Source organism: Phyllobates terribilis, unplaced genomic scaffold (assembly GCF_046119375.1).
Source record: "Phyllobates terribilis strain yellow unplaced genomic scaffold, ASM4611937v1 Scaffold_1__5_contigs__length_1240528914, whole genome shotgun sequence".
Classification (NCBI taxonomy): Eukaryota; Metazoa; Chordata; class Amphibia; order Anura; family Dendrobatidae; genus Phyllobates; species Phyllobates terribilis.
The window spans coordinates 1,096,508,575-1,096,529,855 of record NW_027362761.1 but is presented as its reverse complement, the minus strand read 5'-3'; the positions used below and the strand labels follow the sequence as shown (position 1 = coordinate 1,096,529,855).

At 45.3% G+C, this 21,281-nt stretch overlaps 1 protein-coding gene across 5 annotated transcripts in view; it reads left to right on the top strand.

Moving 5' to 3' along the window:
• Positions 1 to 21,281, top strand: part of FAM114A1 (family with sequence similarity 114 member A1) — a 65,623-nt gene that overhangs the window by 8,849 nt on the left and 35,493 nt on the right. For 4 of the 5 annotated variants that reach the window (XM_073646120.1, XM_073646110.1, XM_073646114.1 and 1 more), the window contains 2 exons: positions 6,972 to 7,059; positions 8,274 to 8,381. In XM_073646120.1, coding sequence (XP_073502221.1) covers positions 6,981 to 7,059; positions 8,274 to 8,381 — 187 coding nt within the window. In that variant the 5' untranslated portion in view covers positions 6,972 to 6,980. The remainder of the gene's footprint in view (positions 1 to 6,971; positions 7,060 to 8,273; positions 8,382 to 21,281) is intronic. The other variant, XM_073646103.1, reaches the window with a different exon arrangement.

Below are 21,281 nucleotides of genomic sequence, written 5' to 3'. Positions count from 1 at the left end.
TTCTTGTTTTATATACTGCAGATCTACTAGTTCTCTGAATGTTGAGCCCTGTATAACCCCGCCCACACCACTGGCAGCTTTCTGTGTACACTGTGCATAGGCAGAAAACTGCCAATCAGTGTTGGGGGTGGAGTTATACAGAGCTCAGGCATTTGGAAGACTACATGGCAGCAGGTTTACAAGTCCTTCAGTGATAATATTCTGCTAATAAAATAGTAATTTTATAAAAGCTGGCCAGTTGGCGACAATAACCGGAATCGGGGTTTCTGTCTCTTCATTATCCTGCTCTCAGATTAAGAGGTAAAAAATGGGTGACAGATTCCCTTTTAAAGGTTTTTTTTTTTTCATGAAGACAAGCCATGTTTCTATGCCACAATAGGGCAGATAGACATCATAGAGGGGGTTGTTCCCTCAGAACTCCCCTTATTGAGCTAGAATTCAGAGCATGTCTATGCAGTGGCAAGGACGACAAATTCATCTAAATGGCTATCATATAACACAATGCAGCTACTGCAGGGGAAATTTCCAGTTAGCTGCGGTGTCCCCAGCAAAATTAGCCAACCCCAGTTTTCTGGCCTCCAACAGTTAACACAGACTGTGTGACAAGGGTTAAATGTGTAAAATATGACCAGACTGTGTGAATACACGCTGGAGTCTGAAGGTTTTTAATTGCCTCCTGTGTGGATCCAGTTATGGTTTGTAAAATGCATTCATAAAATGATTTATCGGTCGCTTCATTGGGGAATACAGAGAACCATGGGATAGTCTGCTGCCACCTGGAGGCTAACACTATTATTACATTCTAAATAAAAATTTGCTCCTCCGCAGCAGACTATACCTTGCCTGCTAGCCTCAGGCTCTCAGTTTTATGTAGTGTTAGTTGGAGGCAAGGTTGGTCTCAGACCTGTCTAAGCCGTTAGGTTAGGCATTAACCGTCTCTAAATTTTTGTTTTTCTGCGGGATCGTGTTCAGGGTAACAGGGTGTAATTGTGCCCTCTGTTTTACCGACGCAGTGACGGAGATTACAGGCTGTAATTGTGCAGTCCATATCCTCTCACGTCCGTGTGGCCAGACCAGAATACCTTGACACAGTTGGCGGTCCTTAAGCCACCCAGCTCCTTCCCGTCCGCACCACATAGAGCGCATGTTACATGGAGCAGAAGATTGAATTTCAGGTCTTTAGGACAGGTGAGTATAGCCCTGCTTCAACTCTGTGTGACCCCCAGCTCCATTACAACCACCACCTCTCCCCTGCCCTCTTCCTCACCTTTTTTCCCCTCCCCCCGCTCTTTGTCTCTTAGGGTAGTTTGGAGGGTGGGGATAGCTAGGACTGGGGCTCAGTGGTTTGGAGGAGAGGCTCGGGACTGTCTTGCCCGGATGCTTGGTCTGGTCGGCGGCTCGGGGTTTCTACTGCGCTTCTGGGCGTGGTAGGCCATTTCGGTCCACTCTACTGGCCTTCAGGGACTGTCTCCGTATTCTCTATGTGCTGAAGTTGCACGATTACCTGGGTCAGGTGGGGTACACCACATGGCGACCTTTGCTCGGCGGTGCCACGTCTGCCCTGGTGCTGCGGTAGTGTGTGGCTAGCATCACTGCTGTGGCAGCGCTGTAGTTAATCCTCAGGCTTCTTCGGCGTGCCGTGGCCAATAGGCTGATTGGCCGGGCACAGCGGCTGTGATTATCAGCAGAGCTCCCCGGCGCTTGCCCCTTTGGCCCTGCCCTTTCCTTTTCCAGCAGTAGCGCTCAGGGCTGTGGAGTCAGTATAGAATGGACCGACTCCAACTCCTAAAATATATAATAAATTGGGCACAGTAGTTCAATGCAGTTTGTGGGGAATATTTTTTCATAAGAATTTGGGAAAGTTATGAAATGTCCTATAAATGTCTGTCTTATTCCTGATCTAAGGGTCTAGACTTTTAGCTGAGATGAATCTGTGCTACAGTAAATGTATCACTTAAACATGAGCCATGTATGAGGGAGTTGGTGTCATGGAAATTGAGGAGTCGGAGGTTTGGCTTACCGACTCCACAGCACTGGTAGCGCTATATCGTGCGGCAGTATTTTAAATATGTTGCCTGTGTGGGATCCTCATTCGTGCCATCCTGCTTCTAGCACTGACCAGGGTGCAAAGGACACCAGCGACACAGGGGTGGGACCGCGGACAGGGTGGGCTGTTTGACATTTGGGGGCTGATTATTGATTCTCCTCAGCAACTGCTCACTGTCAGGGTTTTTTCTGCTCCCTGGCTTTGATAATGTCAGAGCCCAAAGAAGACCGTGCACACCCATCGTCGCAGCCAGCACTAATCACTTATGCATGCTTGGTCTATCCAAGATCCCCCCCCCTCTCAGGAAGTACACTATCCCCAATGCTCAGACTCTAGTTCTAGCTCAGAGTCTGTGTTAGACCCATATCAAATGGGGAAGTTGAGAGAAATGCTGGAAAGTCTGGTGTCAACTGTTGACTTGTCTTTAGGGGTGCTGTTAGAGGACCCCCGCCCTCCACTAAAACAGGTTTCTATAGGAGAGGCAAGCGTGTGGCTAGATCATTTTCTAACCACAAGGAATTTGGGGAAGTCCTTCGGAAGGCATGAGAGCACCCTGACCGGCGTTTTCAAAAACGCAGTCATATGGAGTGGTTATACCCATTTCCAGCAGAGTTGGTGGCATCCTGGTCCGCTTCGCCTGTGGTAGATACTCCTGTATTTCACTTATCTAGGACCACTACCTTACCTGTTACTGAGGTAGCTGCAGTTAGAGACCGACAGACAGACATGCAGAGTCTGTGGCTAAGTCCGCCTTTGAAGCCGCTGGCTTTGCCCTTTGCCCTGCTTTTGTTGTTACTTGGGTATCAAAGGCAGTTATTGCTTGGGCAATGCATTTACATTGCAGTATTCTGTCTGGTTCGCAGGAGGTGGAGCTAGCAGATATTTCAGATCAGATCGTGCAGACAGATATTTATGTTCAGCATCATTAGTTGATGCTCTGCCCAGGCGGCAAGCAATTGTGTGGCCATTCATCGTATTTTATGGCTGAAGTTATGGAGGACAAATTTGGCTTTGAAAAAGTCTTACGGGTTTACCGTTCCAGGGGTAGTGCCTATTCGGTACAAAATTGGACAAGATCATTGCTGACGCCACAGGTGACAGAAGCACCTTGCTTCCCCAGGCCAGGCACAGCCTTCCATTTCTAAGACAGGGGGGGAGTTTGCAATTCTGCTCTTTAAGCTAGTTTCCAGCACCGGAGGATTCTGGCCATCAGGTCAGACACAGTGTCTCCCAGACATCAAGCAGATCATCCTTTAAACCAACACTTGCCGGGCGTTCCCTTGGATTGGGTGGTAAGCTCTCTGGTTCCAGAGGCAGTAGAGGAGTTAATATCTTACGGGCAGCCCTCACTCAGAGATTTTTCACTGGTGGGTGGCCGCCTCCTCCTCTTCAAGGAGGCATGGCTGAGGGCACTCAGTGACTTATGGGTCAGAAAGGTTGTCTCTTCTGGCTACACAATAGAGTTTGTCGCTCTTCCGCGAGCCAGTGTCTCCCTAGTATAAGAGCCAGTTTTGTTCAAGCGATAGCATCCCTGCTTCAAGCAGGAGTAATAATGAGGGTTCTTCCTTTGAACACTTCTTCAGAGGGTTCTACTTAAACCTATTTGTCATCCCCAAAATGGATGGTTCAATATGACTCATACTGGATCTAAGACAGTTGAACAAATGGGTGCAGTGGCATCACTTCAGGATGGAGTCGCTCTGGTCAGTTGTGCAATCCATGGAGGCCGGGAAATTTTTGTCCTCAATAGACATCCATGATGCCTATCTTCATGTACCTATTTTTCCAGCCCATCAGCAATTTCTTCATTTTGAAGTCAACCAGAATCACCTTCAGTTCAGAGTCATTCCCTTTGGGCTGGCAGTCGCGCTCAGGGTGTTTAAAAAAGTTCTGGCCCCAGTTATGTATTTGCTCCGGACCAGGAGGGTGGTGGTAATCCCCTACCTGGACTATATTCTGCCTTATTTTTCTCAGGTTCTTCTAAATTCCCTGGAATAATTTGGATGGATTGTCACAGGGCAAAGATCATGTTAATTCCATGCTTCTGTTTCTAGGGATGATATTCAGTTCAGGCATCAATCTTCCTTCCAGAGGAGAAGAGGTTAGCGCTACAATCCTCTGTCCAAATTCTGAGGCGACCAGAGAGACATTCTCTCTGGTTTTGCATGAGAGTCTTGGGAAAGATGGTAGCAACGTTCAAAGCAGTCCCATTTGCATAGTTTCATGCAAGGCCTCTACAGAACACACTTTTGGCCTGTTGGGACAGTTCAGTACTGTCTCTAGACCGTCCAGTCCTCCTTCCACTTCACTGTCTCCAGTCTCTCAGATGGTGGTTGACATCGCCCCTATTAATCCAGGGTTGTTCCTTCCGTCCTATTCCAATAGCAAGTTCTGACCACGGATGTCAGTCTTATCGGATGGGAGATCATCTTCAGATCAATGTGTGGGAGCTCAGCATCGGCCATCTGCCTCTTTTACATTGGCAGCACCTGGTTCTAGGATTGCCCATCAGGATCCAGTCAGACAATGTTACAGCAGTGGCCTATATCAACTGTCAAGGAGGGACGTGAGGTCTATCCGCCATGTCAGAGCAGGAGTTACTGAAATGTGCAGAGGACAAGGTTCCTCTGATCTTATTAGTTCATATATCGGAAGTGGACAAATGGGGGACAGATTTCTTGAGCCGCTAGCAGAAGAATAGGCTCTTCACCCAGAGGTGTTCATGCTGATTTATCATCGTGGGGCACACCAGATGTCGATCTGTTGGCATCCAGACTAAACTACAAAGTACCAAGATTCGTTGCAAGTTCTCGGGATCCTCAGACAGTCGAAGCCGACACATTGGCAATTCCCTGGTCCCAATTCTCCCTACTTTACCTATTTGCGTCTCTACCTCTTCTGCCCAGACTCCTCCAAGAAAGACAAGGAAGAGGGGATTCCTGTTATGCTCATAGCACCAGACTGACCAGAATCAACCTTTTGTTGGATTTCCCTTATGCTGTTCCTCACCGCCTAGATCTTCTCTCTCAGTTAATTAATGTCACTTAATTTAACAGCATAGCCTTGATTCTGAGGGCAACAGATTTGTCAGAATCAGTCATCCAAACCATGATTGGGGCACGGAAGCCCTTCTCGCTGGTGGAATTTCTGGAATTTCTCCAATGTCCTTTTCTCTGCCTGTATTGCTCTTCTTCTTGGAGTCAGGCTGGAGTCAGGGTTCATGATTAGTTCTCTCAAGGGACAGGTGTCCAACTTGGCTGTTTTTGTTTCAGAGAAATGTGGTCTCTAAACCTCAGGTCATAACCTTTTGTTCAAGGGGAAGCATGTGCTAGACCACCCTATCGACCTCCCCTTGATCAATGGGACCTTAATCTAGTCTTGGAGGCTCTTCAAGTCTCTACCATTTGACCATTTTGGAGAGATTTCTTTGCTTCATGTTGCCTATAAAGTAGCTTTCCTTATAGCCATCACTTCTATTAGGAGAGCACCGGAGCTTACTGCTTGGTCTTGTCAAGCTCTGCAGGATAAGGTAGTGTTGAGACCTGTTCCGTCCTTCATCCCCAAGATGGTTTCAGCTTTCCACCTTAATAAGGACATTGTCTTGCCTTCCTTTATGTCCTTCGCCTTCTCTTCTGATCGAGAAGGCTCTGCACAAATTAGATGTTATCAGGGCCGTGTGGTGCTATTTATCAGCCATTGCCCCATTTAGACAGTCTGATTCCTTGTTTGTTATAGCAGATGGCCCTCGCAGGGGCCTGGCTGCCTCTAAGACAATGATTGCTCGTTGGATTAGAACAGCCATTATTCAGGCCTATAGAGCGAAAGCCAGAACTCCTCATTTTAGGGTTAAGGCTTCCTGTGCAGTTCGGAACCGGGCTTCGGTCCTGCAGCTCTGTAAAGCTGCTACTTGGTCATCAGTACATACCTTCTCCAAATTTTACAGGGTCCACAGCTTTTACTTCTCCGCATGCAAGCCTTGGCAGGAAGATTTTGCAGGCAGCAGTTGCTCAGGCTTCGGTGGTAACAGTATATTATTTATTTTTCCACCCCAGGAACAGATTTAGGACATTCTATGGTTCTCTGTGTCCCCCAATGAAGCAACCGAGAAATAAAGATTTTTGGTACTCACCGTAAAATCTGTTTCTCGATAGTCTTCATTGGGGAACACAGCACCCACCATTAACTGCCCGGTTGGGCGTTCATTTATGTTGTTTTCTTCTCTTGGGATGTAATTGAATTTATTTTTTCCAAATGCTTTAAGGTTGTTTTTGCTTCTTCTACTGCTTTCTCACTAAACTAAGAGAGCCTGAGGCTAGCATGCGAGGTATAGTTTGCTGGGGATGAGCCTATTTTCCATTTAGAATGGAATAACAGTGTCCGCCTCCAGGACTTTCTTATGGTTCTTGGTGTCCCCTAATGAAGAGATTTTACTGTGAGTACCAAAAATTTTTATTTAGGCCTTATTCACACATCTGTACTTGGTAGAACTGTTTTGGATCAGTGAGTCATCGGTGTATGGTCAGTGTGTCCGTTTTTACCATCAGTGTTTTTCACGGGTGGATAAATAAATAGATAAATTACAAAGCTTCTCCTATCCTTTGCAATCTTTAATTCGGACTGCATATTGATGCCATCCGTGAGCTGTTTGTGTTTTTCACAGACCCACAGACTTTTTTCATTCGTGCTATCGGAGAAAAAAACGGATGTGTCCGTGAGTTTTTCATGGACACATGGTCCATGAAAAAACATGGACCTGTGAACAGCCCCATAGACTACAATGGGTACTTGTTGTATCTGTGAAAAATGCAGATGTGTGAATGAGGACTTAAGAACTTATGTTATCCTGTGCTGTAAATGCTATAATGCTTATTTTCTACAACACAATGTACAGGTTATTCAGAAAAATCTCTGATCTTTGTTTTAGGATCCAGAGATGTCTCCTAAGGAAAGCACTTGGAGCACCTGGGGAACATGGGGCAAGTCTCTTCTGTCATCAGCCAGTGCAACTGTAGGTAAGTTCACCTAAAGCTGGTCATACAGCTATGTTGCCTGACTCTCCCATACCCATCAATGCTCGGCTCGGCTGACTTCTTGGTCAGATGTTTATCTCCAGAGAGAACAGAAGGATTGGACCATGAAACTCCTCTTTTCTCTCACAACATCATCTGTCGGGAAAGAATCATTCAGCCCCAATGCCATGTGAAGGCCCACCTTTCTTCTCCATTGTGGAATATAAGCCTTGAACCTATGGACTGAGATTTTGGATCAGTTTTCAAGAAGCCTATAGTCAAAGATGTGGGTCTTAAACTTTGGCTGCAATAGCACACTCACCCATATTGTTTAATGGAACCATTCACACTTTAGTTTTTAATGGATCTGAGTCACTTCTTATGGTAGGTTCACAAGAGCGTATTTTCAGTCCGAGTGAAAAAATGGACAGCACTAAGGCCGATGTTATTCAATTGGATTGCACAGACGGGCTTCTTTTTTGGTTCCTGACTGAATCTGTATGTGAGAAACATTGCAGCATGCACAAGATTCTTCCATTTGTAGGGTCAGACTCGCCCATTCCAGTCTATGGGTGTGTAGAAAAAATGGATCCCTACGTAACATCTATACAGCATTCGTTTTTTACGGATACATTGTAATTCTGGAAGATAGGACGCTGTAAATGGTTTAGTAAACTATTAATAACCGCTGCAATGAAAAAAAACAGAATACGCACGGATGACAAAAGGGGGGGGGGATTAGGAAGAGATCATCACAGTTTTCTGAATGAAACTCTGATGATTCTTTTATACGTTTATAAGCTCGTGTGAACCCGGCCTTAAACTCAGTGCATGTCTCATCACGACCAACTGATCCTCAAAATCTGATCTGTCCTATTCAGATGAAAAAATTTATTTTCCATCCATTTTTAACTTATCCATTGCTTAGTGTCAGTTGATAAACAAGATCAGGTAGTTCACCTCCTTCAATTTTTAAAAAAAGAAGAGAAAAATATGGAAGAAAAACCGTTCATTTTTGATGGCTGTGTAAATGTAACCTTAGACTGCACTCCAGAAGTTGATTTAAATGCAAATATATATACAGTTACAGCGATGACATTCTTTAGAACTCATTTAAAAAATTTTTAATGAAACAGTTACACTTTCTGTAAAAAATAACAAAAAAAAAACAATGGAGCAATTGGGGAATTTCATAAATGTGATTTATATTTCATAAGGACATGGAATATCTGCAGTGAAAGAAAAAGCAGGAGTCACATTGAGAGTCAGAACTTCTGAGTCTGAGGAGAGTGGAGAGATCGGGGCTTGTGAAGCTGGAGAAGAAGGTGAATACATCTCATAATGTCTCCAGTAAAACAATGTTATCAGGTAGAGGTTTTATAAATAAGGACAACTCCATCATTCACTAACATTACTTTCACATTTAGCACAGACTTGTCCATTGTCATATGAATTGACACGTCTTGGACATAAGTGCACACTGAGTTTTTTAAGAAGTTTTTTAACTCCTTAATAACATCTGACGTACTAATACGCGTCTGTGCCCTGGGACTTAAGAGCCAGACCTGTATCAGTACGTCATCGCGATCGCGCGCGCACACAGGCTGTGCGGGCGCGATCGCCGCCGGGTGTCAGCTGATTGTCACAGCTGACACCCGGTACTATGTGCAGGGAGCGGTCCTGCACCGCTCCCAGCACATTAACCCCCGCGATGCTGCGATCGAAGTCGATCGCGGCATTGCGGGGGCAAGGGGAGGTGATCGCCGATACTCACCTCCTCTTCCGGCTTCCAGCGCAGTCTGCAAAGGCTTCCCGGGTGTTGCCATGACGACCAATGTCGTCATGACAACATCCGGGTCACCAGAGAGCAGGAAGATTGCTTGGACATGCGCAGTGCATCTCCAAACAATCTTCACACTGTGCACCGCTGACAGCCTTCATGGCATAGGGATGGTGCTCCATTCCTGTGCCATGCAGGCGATCAGAAAAAAAAAGTGAAAGTCCCAGAGTGGGACAAAGTAATAAAGTGTATAAACTGTGTGAAAGTGGAAAAAAAAAAAAAAAAATGTGCAAAAATATTATAAAAAAATAAAAAAAAATAATACACCAAAAATAAAAATATAATGTACCCATCAATAAATATTATTATAAAAAAAATTAAAAAAAAACAATAAAAGTACACATATTTGGTATCGCCGCGTCCGGAACAACCTGATCTATAAAACTGTCCCACTAGTTAACCCCTTCAGTGAACACGGTAAAAAAAATAAATAAATAACAAAGCAAAAAACAATGCTTTATCACCATACCGCCAAACAAAAAGTGGAATAACACGCGATCAAAAAGACGCATATAAATAAAAATGATACCGCTGAAAACGTCATCTCGTCCCGCAAAAAACAAGCCGCCATACAGCTCCATCAGCCGAAAAATAAAAAAGTTATAGCTCTCAGAATAAAGCGATACTAAAAAATATTTTTTTCTATAAAATAGCTTTTATTGTGTATAAGCGCCAAAACATAGAAAAATGATACAAATGTGGTACCGCTGTAAACGTACTGACCCGAAGAATAAAGCTACCTCATCAATTTTACCACACGTGGAACAGAATAAAAAAAAAAAAAAAAAAACAATTCCTGAATTGTTGGTTTTTGTTTATTCTGCCTCCCAAAAATCGGAATAGAAAGCGATCAAAAAATGTCACGTGCCTGAAAATGGCACCAATAACAACGTCAAGTCATCCCGCAAAAAACGAGCCGTCACATGACTGTCTGCCAAAATCTGGAAAAATTATAGCTCTCAAAATATGGCGATGCAAAAACTAGATTTTACAAAAAATGTGTCTTTTAGTGTGTGACAGCTGTCAGTCATAAAAACCCCATATGATTCTGGTATCACTGTAGTCTCACCGACCCGAAGAATAAGGTCGTCTAATCACTTATACCGCACAAGGAACGGCGTCAAAAATAAACTCTTGGGCTGGGTTTAGGGCTAGGGTTGTGCTGGGGCCAGGGTTGTGCTGGGGCCAGGGTTGTGCTGGGGCTAGGGTTGTGCTGGAGCTAGGGTTGTGCTGGGGCTAGGGTTGTGCTGGGGCTAGGGTTGTGCTAGGGTTAGGGCTGGGGTTGGGATTTTTTTCAAAAGTAAGAAAAAAAGATGACGATATGGCGACTAGTGTTGAGAGCAAGTGCTCGCTACTTGAGTTTGCATCGGGTGCTCTGGTATGCATTGAGTATCGTGGGTATTTGAGTGACATGCTCGAGTCTCTGCCCCATATGCTTCGCGGCCAAAAAACTTTACGGGGATTGCCTGCCATGCACGAGCGATCCCCGCATGTTTTTTTTTGGGTGTCTAATAACCATGAAACATGCGGAGCAGGGACTCGAGCATGTCACTCGAGCACACGCTGTACATGGTGCATACCTGAGTACCCGATGCAAACTCAAGTAGCGAGCACTTGCGCTCAAGAATAATGACAACTTATTCAATATGATGACCTAATGTAAACAAATTCTGTGCCGTACCTCTGGGTTCAAAATGTTCACTATACACCTTAATAAAATCCTTGAGGGGTATAGTTTGGACACTTGTGGGGGAGCTCCACTGTTTAGGCACATCACGGGCTCTCCAAACGCGACATGGTGTCCGCTAACAAATTGAATGGAAAATCGGCTCAAATTGTTAGCGGACGCCATGTTGCGTTTGGAGAGCCCCTGTGTGCCCAAACATTGGAGCTCCCCCACAAGTGACCCCATTTTGGAAACTAGACCCCCCAAGGCACCTATCTAGATGCATAGTGAGCACTTGGAATCCCCAGGTGCTTCACAAATTGATTCATAAAAATGAAAAAGTGTTTTTTTTTTCACTTTTTCATTATTACGAATCAATTTGTGAAGCACCTGGGGGTTCCAAGTGCTCACTATGCATCTAGAAAGGTGCCTTGGGGGGTCTAGTTTCCAAAATGGGGTCACTTGTGGGGGAGCTCCAAAGTTTGGGCACAGAGGGGCTCTCCAAACGCAATGTGGTGTCCGCTAACAATTTGAGCCGATTTTCCATTCAATTTGTTAGCGGATATCATGTTGCATTTAGAGAGTCCCTGTGTGCCCAAACATTGGAGCTCCCCCACAAGTGACCCCATTTTGGAAACTAGACCCCCCAAGGCACCTATCTAGATGCATAGTGAGCAGTTGGAACCCCCAGGTGCTTCACAAATTGATTCGTAACAATGAAAAAGTGTTTTTTTTTTTCACTTTTTCATTTTTACGAATCAATTTGTGAAGCACCTGGGGGTTGCAACTGCTCACTATGCATCTAGATAGGTGCCTTGGGGGGTCTAGTTTCCAAAATGGGGTCACTTGTGGGGGAGCTCCAATGTTTGGGCACACAGGGACTCTCTAAATGCAACATGGTGTCCGCTAATTATTCAAGCAAATTTTACAATCAAAAAGTCAAATGGCGCTCCTTCCCTTCCGAGCCCTACAGTGCGCACAAACAGTGTTTTTTCCCCAAATATTGGGTATCTGTGTGCCCAGGGAAAATTGCACAACAAATTTTGCGGTCCATTTTTTCTTGTTACCCCTGTGAAAATAAAAAAAATTGGGTCTAAAGTAACATTTTTGTGAAAAAAGTTAAATGTTCATTTTTTTCTTCCACATTCAAAAAATTCCTATGAAGCACCTGAAGGGTTAATAAACTTATTGAATGTGGTTTTGAGCACCTTGAGGGGTGCAGTTTTTAGAATAGTGTCACATTTGGGTATTTTCTGTCATAAAGACCTCTCAAAGTGACTTCAAATGTGATGTGGTCCCTAAAAAAAATGGTTTTGTAAATTTTGTTGGAAAAATGAGAAATCGCTGGTCAACTTTTAACCCTTATAGCTCCCTAACAAAAAAAAATTTTGGTTCCAAAATTGTGCTGATGTAAAGTAGACATGTGGGAAATGTTATTTATTAACTCTTTTGTGTGACATATCGCTCTGATTTCAGGGCTTAAAAATTCAAATTTTGAAAATTGCAAAATTTTCAAAATTTTCGCCAAATTTCCGTTTTTTTCACAAATAAACGCAAGTGATATCGAAGAAATTTTTCCACAATCATGAAGTACAATATGTCACGAAAAAACAGTCTCAGAATCAGGGGGATCCGTTGAAGCGTTCCAGAGTAATTACCTCATAAAGTGACAGTGGTCAGAATTGTAAAAATTGGCCTGGTCATTAACGTGCAAACCACCCGCGGGGCTTAAGGGGTTAATCTACTTAAATAAAAACACCTGAAATATTGCAATGGTTGATTAGTCTTCCCATTCATTTCTACTGTAAAACCACTTTGCTGTTCGTATGTTCGTTGAGTGTCTCTTGGAGGAATCCGCTACAAACTATACACTGTCCAATCAAAAGGTTTCAAAAAAGGCTAGAGGAACAAAGCTCCCTCCTAAGGCTATGTTCACACGTTACATTTTTGCTGCTTTTTTATGAGCATTAAAAGCTGAGCTTTCAGAAATCTCATGCGCACACATTGTTTTTTTTTTTCCTGACTGCATTGGAAAACTGCTGCTTTTTCGAAAACTGCAGCATGTCACTTCTTTCAGCGTTTTTGTAGCTTTTTTTAACCCATAGAAAGCAATGAGAGTGCAAAAAAATGTTGCCATCAGTTTTCGCTGCATTTTTAGTGAAAAAAAAAAGGTACAGAAGGAAGTGAAACCCATTTATTTTTTTTTTTTTTTCTCAAGTGTAAACCAAAATGTCTTGGTGTTCTCACCTGAGAATGGCAGTTAGGATTAGTACAGTTTAACTAAATTAGTGATGTGTGTAAAGTAAACATTGCTTGACCAATCTGTGAAATTGGACAATACCTGACCAACTCAAGGACCAACAAATGTGTGAAAGTAAAGAGCGCCCGACCTACAAAATCCTCTGCTAATGTGTTAGGTAAGTTTTCCTGACCAATTCAACTCGTCCCTCTGTTTTCACATTTGCAGTTGTGTATTTTTTCATGAACTCATTAACTTTTTTGTTCAGAATAGTCACTATTTTTTTCAGGCATAAAAAACTTTTTCACTAAATAATTTGATCAAATTGCCTCTTTTTCCAAAAATGTTTTATGTTTTCACATATGTCTTGCATTGGTGGCCTAACACCTTTTGTTGTTCATGCTTGTATGGTGGAAGCAAAGCTGAACTTAGGGATCCTAAAAAACGCAGCAAAAAAAACAGCTAATCCTGCTTTTTGTCTGCAGCTTTTTTACTGCGAAGAGATCAGATTTTGGCTGCAGAAAAAAGGCAGCAAAAAAGCAACTTTGTGAACGTAGCCTAACAAGCTTCAAATTTTTACAGGAAATTATTATTATTTATTATTACAGCGCAATTAATTCCATGGAGCTTTACATGTGAAAAAGGGATATACGTAGCAGACAACAAGTACAATAGCTTTTGTTCAAACTATTGTACAAGTCACCAACTGGTACAGGAGGAGAGAGGACCCTGCCCGCGAGGGCTCACAATCTAGGAGATGAGAATCTCCCCAAAAAAGGAGAGGTTCCAGAAGTGGGTTCCCCTAAAAAAGCTTGTCATTTTTGAACACCTGAAATATCCTTCTGCACATACTCTAAGGCAGCGATCCCAACCGGTGACTCGCGGGACCATAATATGTTGCTCATGGCTGTGTGCCAACTTAGTGCATTAGCAGCAGGACGAGAGATGGTGACTTTTGTGAGTAGCCCCACACACGAGCAGATCTGGCCTTGCAGTTGGAGAGATCAATGAAGTGCTAAGCTAGATGTCATGGTGTGGCGGGAACCCATGGATGCAAGTATACTGCCTTTGGTGGGATTTCTGCGGGGAAGCTTTGGCTGTCATTATATCAAAAATAGGGGTCTTAAGTGTTGCTAGCAACAAAAAATAGGGGTTTCAGGTGTGGCTAGTGACCCTCCTTCTGAGCTAAATGTGGCTCTTGTGGTAAGAAAGGTTGGCGATCACTGATTTCAGGGTATGTTCACACAACAACCTTAGCCTCTTTTCACTCCACTTAGATCTTTTTCCCATTTTTCAGTACATTAGATGGTAAAATGAATGGTGTCATTCAAAACTATAACTTGTCTGACATAGAATAAGCCCTCATATGGGTATTTCAGCCCCAAAAAAATATATGTATGGCTCTTGGGGTAACAACAAAAGCGCAAAAATGAAAATTGCAGTATTGGGAAGGGGTTAAAACAGAAAAGCTGCACAAAAACAGTGTATTAGAAAGTTGTAAAACTTTTTATTATATTGTTTTATTTATGAAAAAATGAAAGGTTTATTTATACAGGGCATTTAAAAAATAAAGAGTGCACCCTTTTTTTTTTATTGAAGAAAATACGTTGGTGCTGTTAAAACTGTACCATTTGGGTTATGTCCCAGTAAAGACATGGGTGCAGGTTGGATAGTACATTGTCATGTACTATATATTAGTTCTAGTCTTCTGTTTTAAAAAAAAATCTGTCCAATGATTCTCTGGTGACTCTTCATACTAATCACGTAGTGCAGCCAATCGTGGACATTAGCAGTAGTGTTGAGCCACCCCCGTAGTGTTCGAGTTCGGTTCGTCGAACACCCGTGTGTTCGCCGAACTGTTCGTCGAACTGTTCGTCGAACACCTTCGAACACCGTTAAAACCAATGGCAGGCAAACAAAAACACATAGAAACACATAGAAAACACCTTCAAAGGTGTCCAAAAGCTGACAAACTGCTCAGAAGACACAACTAACACATGGAAAAGTGACAAGTACATATAGTCATGCGAAAATAAAAGAGGTGGAGGAGTAAAAGGAGGGGGAGACACAGATATAGGCATGTCATGCCCTTCTAAAATCCAAAAAGTGAGAAGCCGACACGGCCAGTCCTCTCCTGCCCGTGCCACCTCCGTGTCGCCGGGTTTGTGCCAGAGCCGCGGTGAACCCTGATGGCCAGCCCCCCTCTCCCAATACTGGTGCCTGTCCGCTGGTGGGTCGAGCGAGCCCCCCTGTGGTGGAGGCAGCTCTAAGCTTTTTAATTTAAATTGACTCTCTAATTTGAATGAATACACTTTAAATCCATTTACAAGGATCTATTGGAGGGCAAGTCTCATGCCAGCAGCCGCGTAATTCCAGCTCCAGTAGCGTCCACTAAAGCTGCTGCAGTTAAAAAGCTTTTATAAGGATCGAGCTCGGCTGTCCACCGCAAGGCATCCTACTGCCAGTCCCAGCCCCTATGCCTTGGGGTGCCTCCTGATGCTCTTCACTGAGTATCCCATGGTCCCGAAGCATTTCCTTTGAAAAAATTAAGTGTCTAAACTACAGGTGGTGTAGCTTGCTTAACAGCCGGGATAATCCGCTGACTAGCAGACACTGCTACTAGGCACAAAGTATTTCCTGGGCTAGATGCAGTTAAAAATTTGTAATTAGATACTCTCGTTGGATGCTGAGAAAGCATTCCATAGAGTCTCCTGGCACGCCATATATGATTCTCTTAAAAAGCTTGGGGTAGGGGTCTAGGGGACCCTTTTATAGCCAAAATCACGGCCCTGTATCGCAATACGTCACCTAGGCTGAAGATAAATGGAACTGTAGCACCCTGAGGGCTCGGTTGCTACAGACGTATTGCACCTCACCCAGAGGTGTGATATCTCACTCTCAGGTAAGGATGGAGTGTGGATCAGGACCCGACACCTGCATGCATTACACCACATTGCCGTGGGGCAGGGCGACCAATATGCCCCTGAGATGGGCACGACAGTCCCTGTCCTTGGCTGGAGTGGGGGGAGGGAACACTGAGGAAGGGGAACCCTGTAGTGCAGGAGCAGGGAGGAAGCAGTTCCTGGGTGCATTGAGAAGGGAGTATAAAAGGTGGGCACCATCTTAGTTCAGTGCAGAGAAGTCTGAGCAGAAGTGGCAGGGAGCAGGGGCTCTGCATGAGTTCTGCTCCGGAGGCGGGCCTAGTAACAGAGGCCCAGGCCTGGAAGAGGGAGAAGGAAGGAAGAGGAGCGGAGAAGGCTCCAGGAACGAGGAATGAAGGGATCCCAGGGGTGCGGACGGGCGAGTCGCCACCGCACGCCCGAATCCACCTGCGTGGAGGGGTCAGGCCAAAGGGGGAGACCGGTCCCCGAACTAGTGGAGGCAGGAAACGACCCTCAGCTAGAAACCGGAGGCTGTGACATTTTATGTGGCGCAGCCCCTCGCTACACCCGCTAGGAAGGCACCACATAGGGTCAGGGAAACTGGCGCCAAGTTTACCAAGAGGAGGCCCGAGGCAGCCGGACAGAAGTGTTGGTAAGAAAGGCCAGACAAAGGACACACAAAGGGGGTCCTGTGAAGTGCTCCAAAGTTATCTGGGAGTTGTCTGAGCCCCTCACCTGGTGAGCACAGTACGACGTGGGCAGCCGTTACCTGCAGACGTGGTCTGGATAATAAGAACTGTGAGTAAAGGCCCTGGACTGCATCACTGACTCCGTGTCGTTACTGCTGCTGCCCTGCACCATCACCCCCATCCTCCGCATACACTGCCCTGAGGCTATACTCCTCCCGTGGGGAGTTATGCTACGCTCTGCTGCACCCACAACACCAGCCTCAGCGGTCTGCCCTGTAGCGGCGGTTCACTCTGACCGCAATCCACGGGTGGCGTAGTCGGACATTTAAACATCAAAACCACATAAATAGTTCCGCCACTGGTTTGACCGCCCTGAGCCACGGAACCGGGTCGCCGCCACGAAGACTACAACCACCAGCATCCACCAAAAAGGGTCCAGCTCCGGGTGTCCCAAGGCCCAGGGGGTGCGTCAGAACATTTTCATCACCTTTCACAATCACCAATGGGACAAGGCAGGGATGTCCTCTGTCCCCTCTCTTATACATCCTAGTGACGGAGCACCTGCTCTCATCAATTCGCCATAACCCCAATATTAGGTGGATTGAGGTGGGAGGCACCGAGTACAAGTGCTCTCTATTTGCTGATGATGTCCTAGTATATATCACTCAATCACATATATCCATCCATGCTGTTATGGCTGAAATAGATCACTTTGTTACATGGTCAAATTTTAAAATCAATGCAGCGAAGTCTGAGGCCCTCGATGTCTCCCTCCCCAAATCCATATAGGATTCCATCCAGTCCAACTTTCCCTTTGCCTGGCCCTCACAGGGTATCAAATACTTAGGAATTCCTATTCATAGAGACCTCTCCCATCTATGTTATCTTAATTTTGGGCCCTTTATTGAACAATTCCATACAGACCACGGTTGGCAAGTTAGAACTGTAAGATTCACTACGTGAACCGCTGGTGTTTTGTGGAAAAGCACATGTACACCGCGTTCCAAATTATTATGCAAAAAGTGTTTAGGAGTGATAAGGGAAGAATTTGTTTGTTTGTCAGTTAAACTCATTGATGGTGATGTGTGTCAGGGCTCTTTATATCACTGTAAGCAATTGCAGACACCTGTGCTAATTAGTTTGGCAGGTGTGTCCAATGAAAGGCAAGACTACTTAAGAAGGCTGTCTCACATTATTAAGCAGCCTACATTTTCTGCCAAAATGGGAAAGAAAAAGGATGTGTCGGCTGCTGAGAAGCAACAAATTGTGGAGTGTTTAGGTCAAGGCATGACTACAATCAACATTGTGCGATGATCAGGATGAAGTGTCTTGGCAATCAAGAAGTATGTAGCTGATTCACAGTACACACGTGTGCGTGCTGATAAGGGCAAATTGAGGACTCTTTCCTACAGGCAATTACGTCAGGTTGAAAGAGCAGCGGCAAAAAAGCCTTGTCATAGCAGCAGACAAGTTTTTGAAGCTGCTGGTGCCTCCAACGTCCCCCGAACAACAAGATGCAGGGTCCTTCAGAGGTTTGCAGCTGTGCATACGCCATCCTGTCGACTTCCTCTATCCACTTCACACAAGCAGAAACGGCTCCAGTGGGCCAAACATTACATGAAGACTGATTTCAAAACTGTTTTGTTCACGGATGAGTGCCGTGCAGCGCTCGATGGTCCAGATGGATGGAGTGGAGGATGGCTGGTTGATGGACACCCCACGCAAACACGGCTACAGCGCCAACAAGGAGGAGGTGGAGTAATGTTTTGGGCTGGAATCATGGGGAGAGAGATTGTCGGCCCCTTTAGGATCCCTGAAGGCGCTAAAGATGAACTCCATAATGTATGTGGATTTTCTCAAACAGCACTTCCTGCCACGGTTCAAGAAGAAGAACCGTGTATTTCACAGCAAGATCATTTTTCTGCATGATAATGCACCATCTCATGCTGCACATAAAACATCTGCATCTCTGGCTGATATGGGCATAAAAGGGGACAAACTTATGGTGTGACCCCCATGCTCCCCTGACCTCTACCCCATTCAGAACCTTTGGAGCATCATTAAAAGGAGTGTCTATGATGGCGGGAGGCAGTTCACATCTAAGCAACAGCTCTGGGAGGGTATTCTGTCCTCATGCAAAACAATTGAAGCAGAAACCATCCAAAACCTGACAAATTCAATGGACGAGAGAGTTCAGAAGCTCCTTTCGAACAAGGGGTCCTATGTGAAAATGTAACATCACCTAGAATAAAGTTTTGAGTTGAAAACTGTTTGATTTCAGTTTCTAACAACCTGCTAATGCTTATAATTTCAAAAATGACCATTTTTTTGGTCTTTATTAAAATGAAAAGGTTGATCGAAAAGTTTGGGGGATCTAAGAGTGTGGCAACCCAGTAGTCATGATTACTTCGAATTCTGACAATATGAGGGTCATGCTGCAGGTAGTGCAGCAAGAAGGCACTTATGTGTCTTGCGCATCTCGGAGCCCCAAAATTATTTTCCGGGCTAGATGCAGCTAAAAATTATTTTTAATTTTAAATCTGGTGGAGCTTATTATAGATGGCCTAATAGGATCAGTGCTGCACACTGCTACAAAGCCCAAATTATTTTCCAGTCAAGAAACAGATAAACATGATTAGTAATTTTAAATCTGGTGGAGCTTATTATAGATGGCCTAATAGGATCAGTGCTGCACACTGCTACAAAGCCCAAATTATTTTCCAGTCAAGATACAGATAAACATGATTAGTAATTTGAAAGCTTAAAACGTTTGGTAGGGTGATTTTAACCAATCATCAAGCTTTTACTCTCCCCAGGATGACACAGGGGTAGAAAAGTCGTTTCGGATCCATGATTTGTTCATCTTTATGAACGTGAGTCTGTCTACATTATCAGTGGAGAGCCGCGTGCGCTTATCTGTCAGCACACCACCAGCAGCGCTGAACACACGTTCAGACAGAACGCTGGCTGCGGGGCATGACAAGATCTCCAAGGCGTAAGTGGCTAGCTCCGGCCATTTATCCAGATTGGAAGCCCAAAAAGAGCAAGGGTCCAGTGACACAGTCGTGGCTTCAATGTTTACTTGGAGATACTCCTGTACCATCGTCTCTAGGCGTTGACTATGTGTCAGACTTCTTGTCTCCTGTGGCCTTGCAAAGGATGGGCTAAAAAAGTGGTGAAATGATTCCGCAAAATTGATGTTACCAGCAGATACTGTGGTTCTGTTACGGTTTGAGTGCTGAACACTTGACGGTCCCACGGTTGGCAAGTTGGAACTGTGAGATTCACTACGTGCACCACTGGTATTTTGTGGAAAAGCACATGTAAGATTCTGCAACAGTCTCTGCTGATACTCCTGCATGCGTGCATCCCTTTCTATGGCAGGAATAATTTCTGCAAATTTACTTTTGTACCGGGGATCTAACAGTGTGGCAACCCAGTAGTCAGGATTATTTCTAATTCTCACAATTCGAGGGTCATGTTGCAGGTAGTGCAGCAAGAAGGCACTCATGTGTGTTGCGCATCCAGGAGCACCAAGTCCCTGTTGTGTTGGTGGCGAGGTAACAATCATGCTTCCTTCCTCTGTCCTCTCCCCCCAACCTCGCACAACAGAAATGTGATCAAGGTCTCCCTCATCTGATGAGTCTTCCATCAGTTCGTCCTCCACTTCTTCCTGGGCTCCTGCACCTTCCTCACTAGTTTGGCTGCTACCATGCGCCCTGGTAAAACCATCTCCCCCACCCTCACATGCCTGCCGCCTTGGTGCTGCCGACCGTCTGGACCTTGCAGATGTTAGCCCTTCCGCATACAACTCCTCCTCCTCTACTTTCTCCACCTCCTCTTGTGCCACCACCTGACTCCGAATTCTGTTTAACATGTGCTCCAGCATGTAAATCACCGGAATAGTCATGCTGATAATGGCATAGTCAGCACTAAACATCTTCGTCGCCATTTCAAAACTGTGCAGAAGGGTGCATAGGTCCCTGATCTGAGACCACTCCTCCAGCGTGATTTGCCCCACCTCTGAATCTCGTTGGCCCAGGCTATACGTCAGAACGTATTGCACCAGGGCTTGTCGGTGCTGCCACAGTCGCTGCAACATGTGCAGAGTTGAATTCCACCGGGTAGGCACATCGCATTTTAGCCTGTGAAGTGGCAGGCCCAACGACTTCTGTAGAGATGTAAGTCGCTGAGCTGCGGGATGCGAACGGCGGAAGTGAGCACACAGCGACCGTGCCCTCTGCAGAAGGCCATCTAGTCTGGGATAGTGGGCTAAAAATTGCTGGACAACCAGGTTCAACACGTGAGCCATACAAGGCACGTGTGTGACATTGCCCCGGCGAAGGGCCGCACCCAGGTTTGCAGCATTGTCGCACACGGCCTTCCCTGGTTTCAGGTCCAGTGGAGACAACCATTCATGAAATTGGTTCTCCAGAGCTGACCACAACTCCTCAGCTGTGTGACTCACATTTCCCAGACATTTCAATGTAAAAACCGCCTGATGACGTTGAGCCCTACTGCCAGCATAGTAAGGAGGTGTGCAGGATCCCTTCTGCGCAGTTAGAAAGCTTGTGGCATGACCAGACAGGCTTTGGGTGCAGGTGGAAGACCGAGAGGAGGTTGAGGAGGCAGAAGCAGTGGAGGAACTTTGACATAAAGAGGATTGACGCACAACTCGTGGGGATGGCAAGACTTGGACAGCAGCCCCTTGTCCTGCTGTCACCATAGTTACCCAGTGCCCAGTCAGCGACATGTAACGCCCCTGTCCATGCCTACTCGTCCAAGTGTCTGTGGTGAAATGCACCCTGTCACACACAGAGTTTCTCAAAGAAGCGGTGATGTTGTGTGCGACATGCTGGTGGAGCGCAGGCACACCTTTCTTTGAGAAGTAGTGCCGACTGGGCATCTG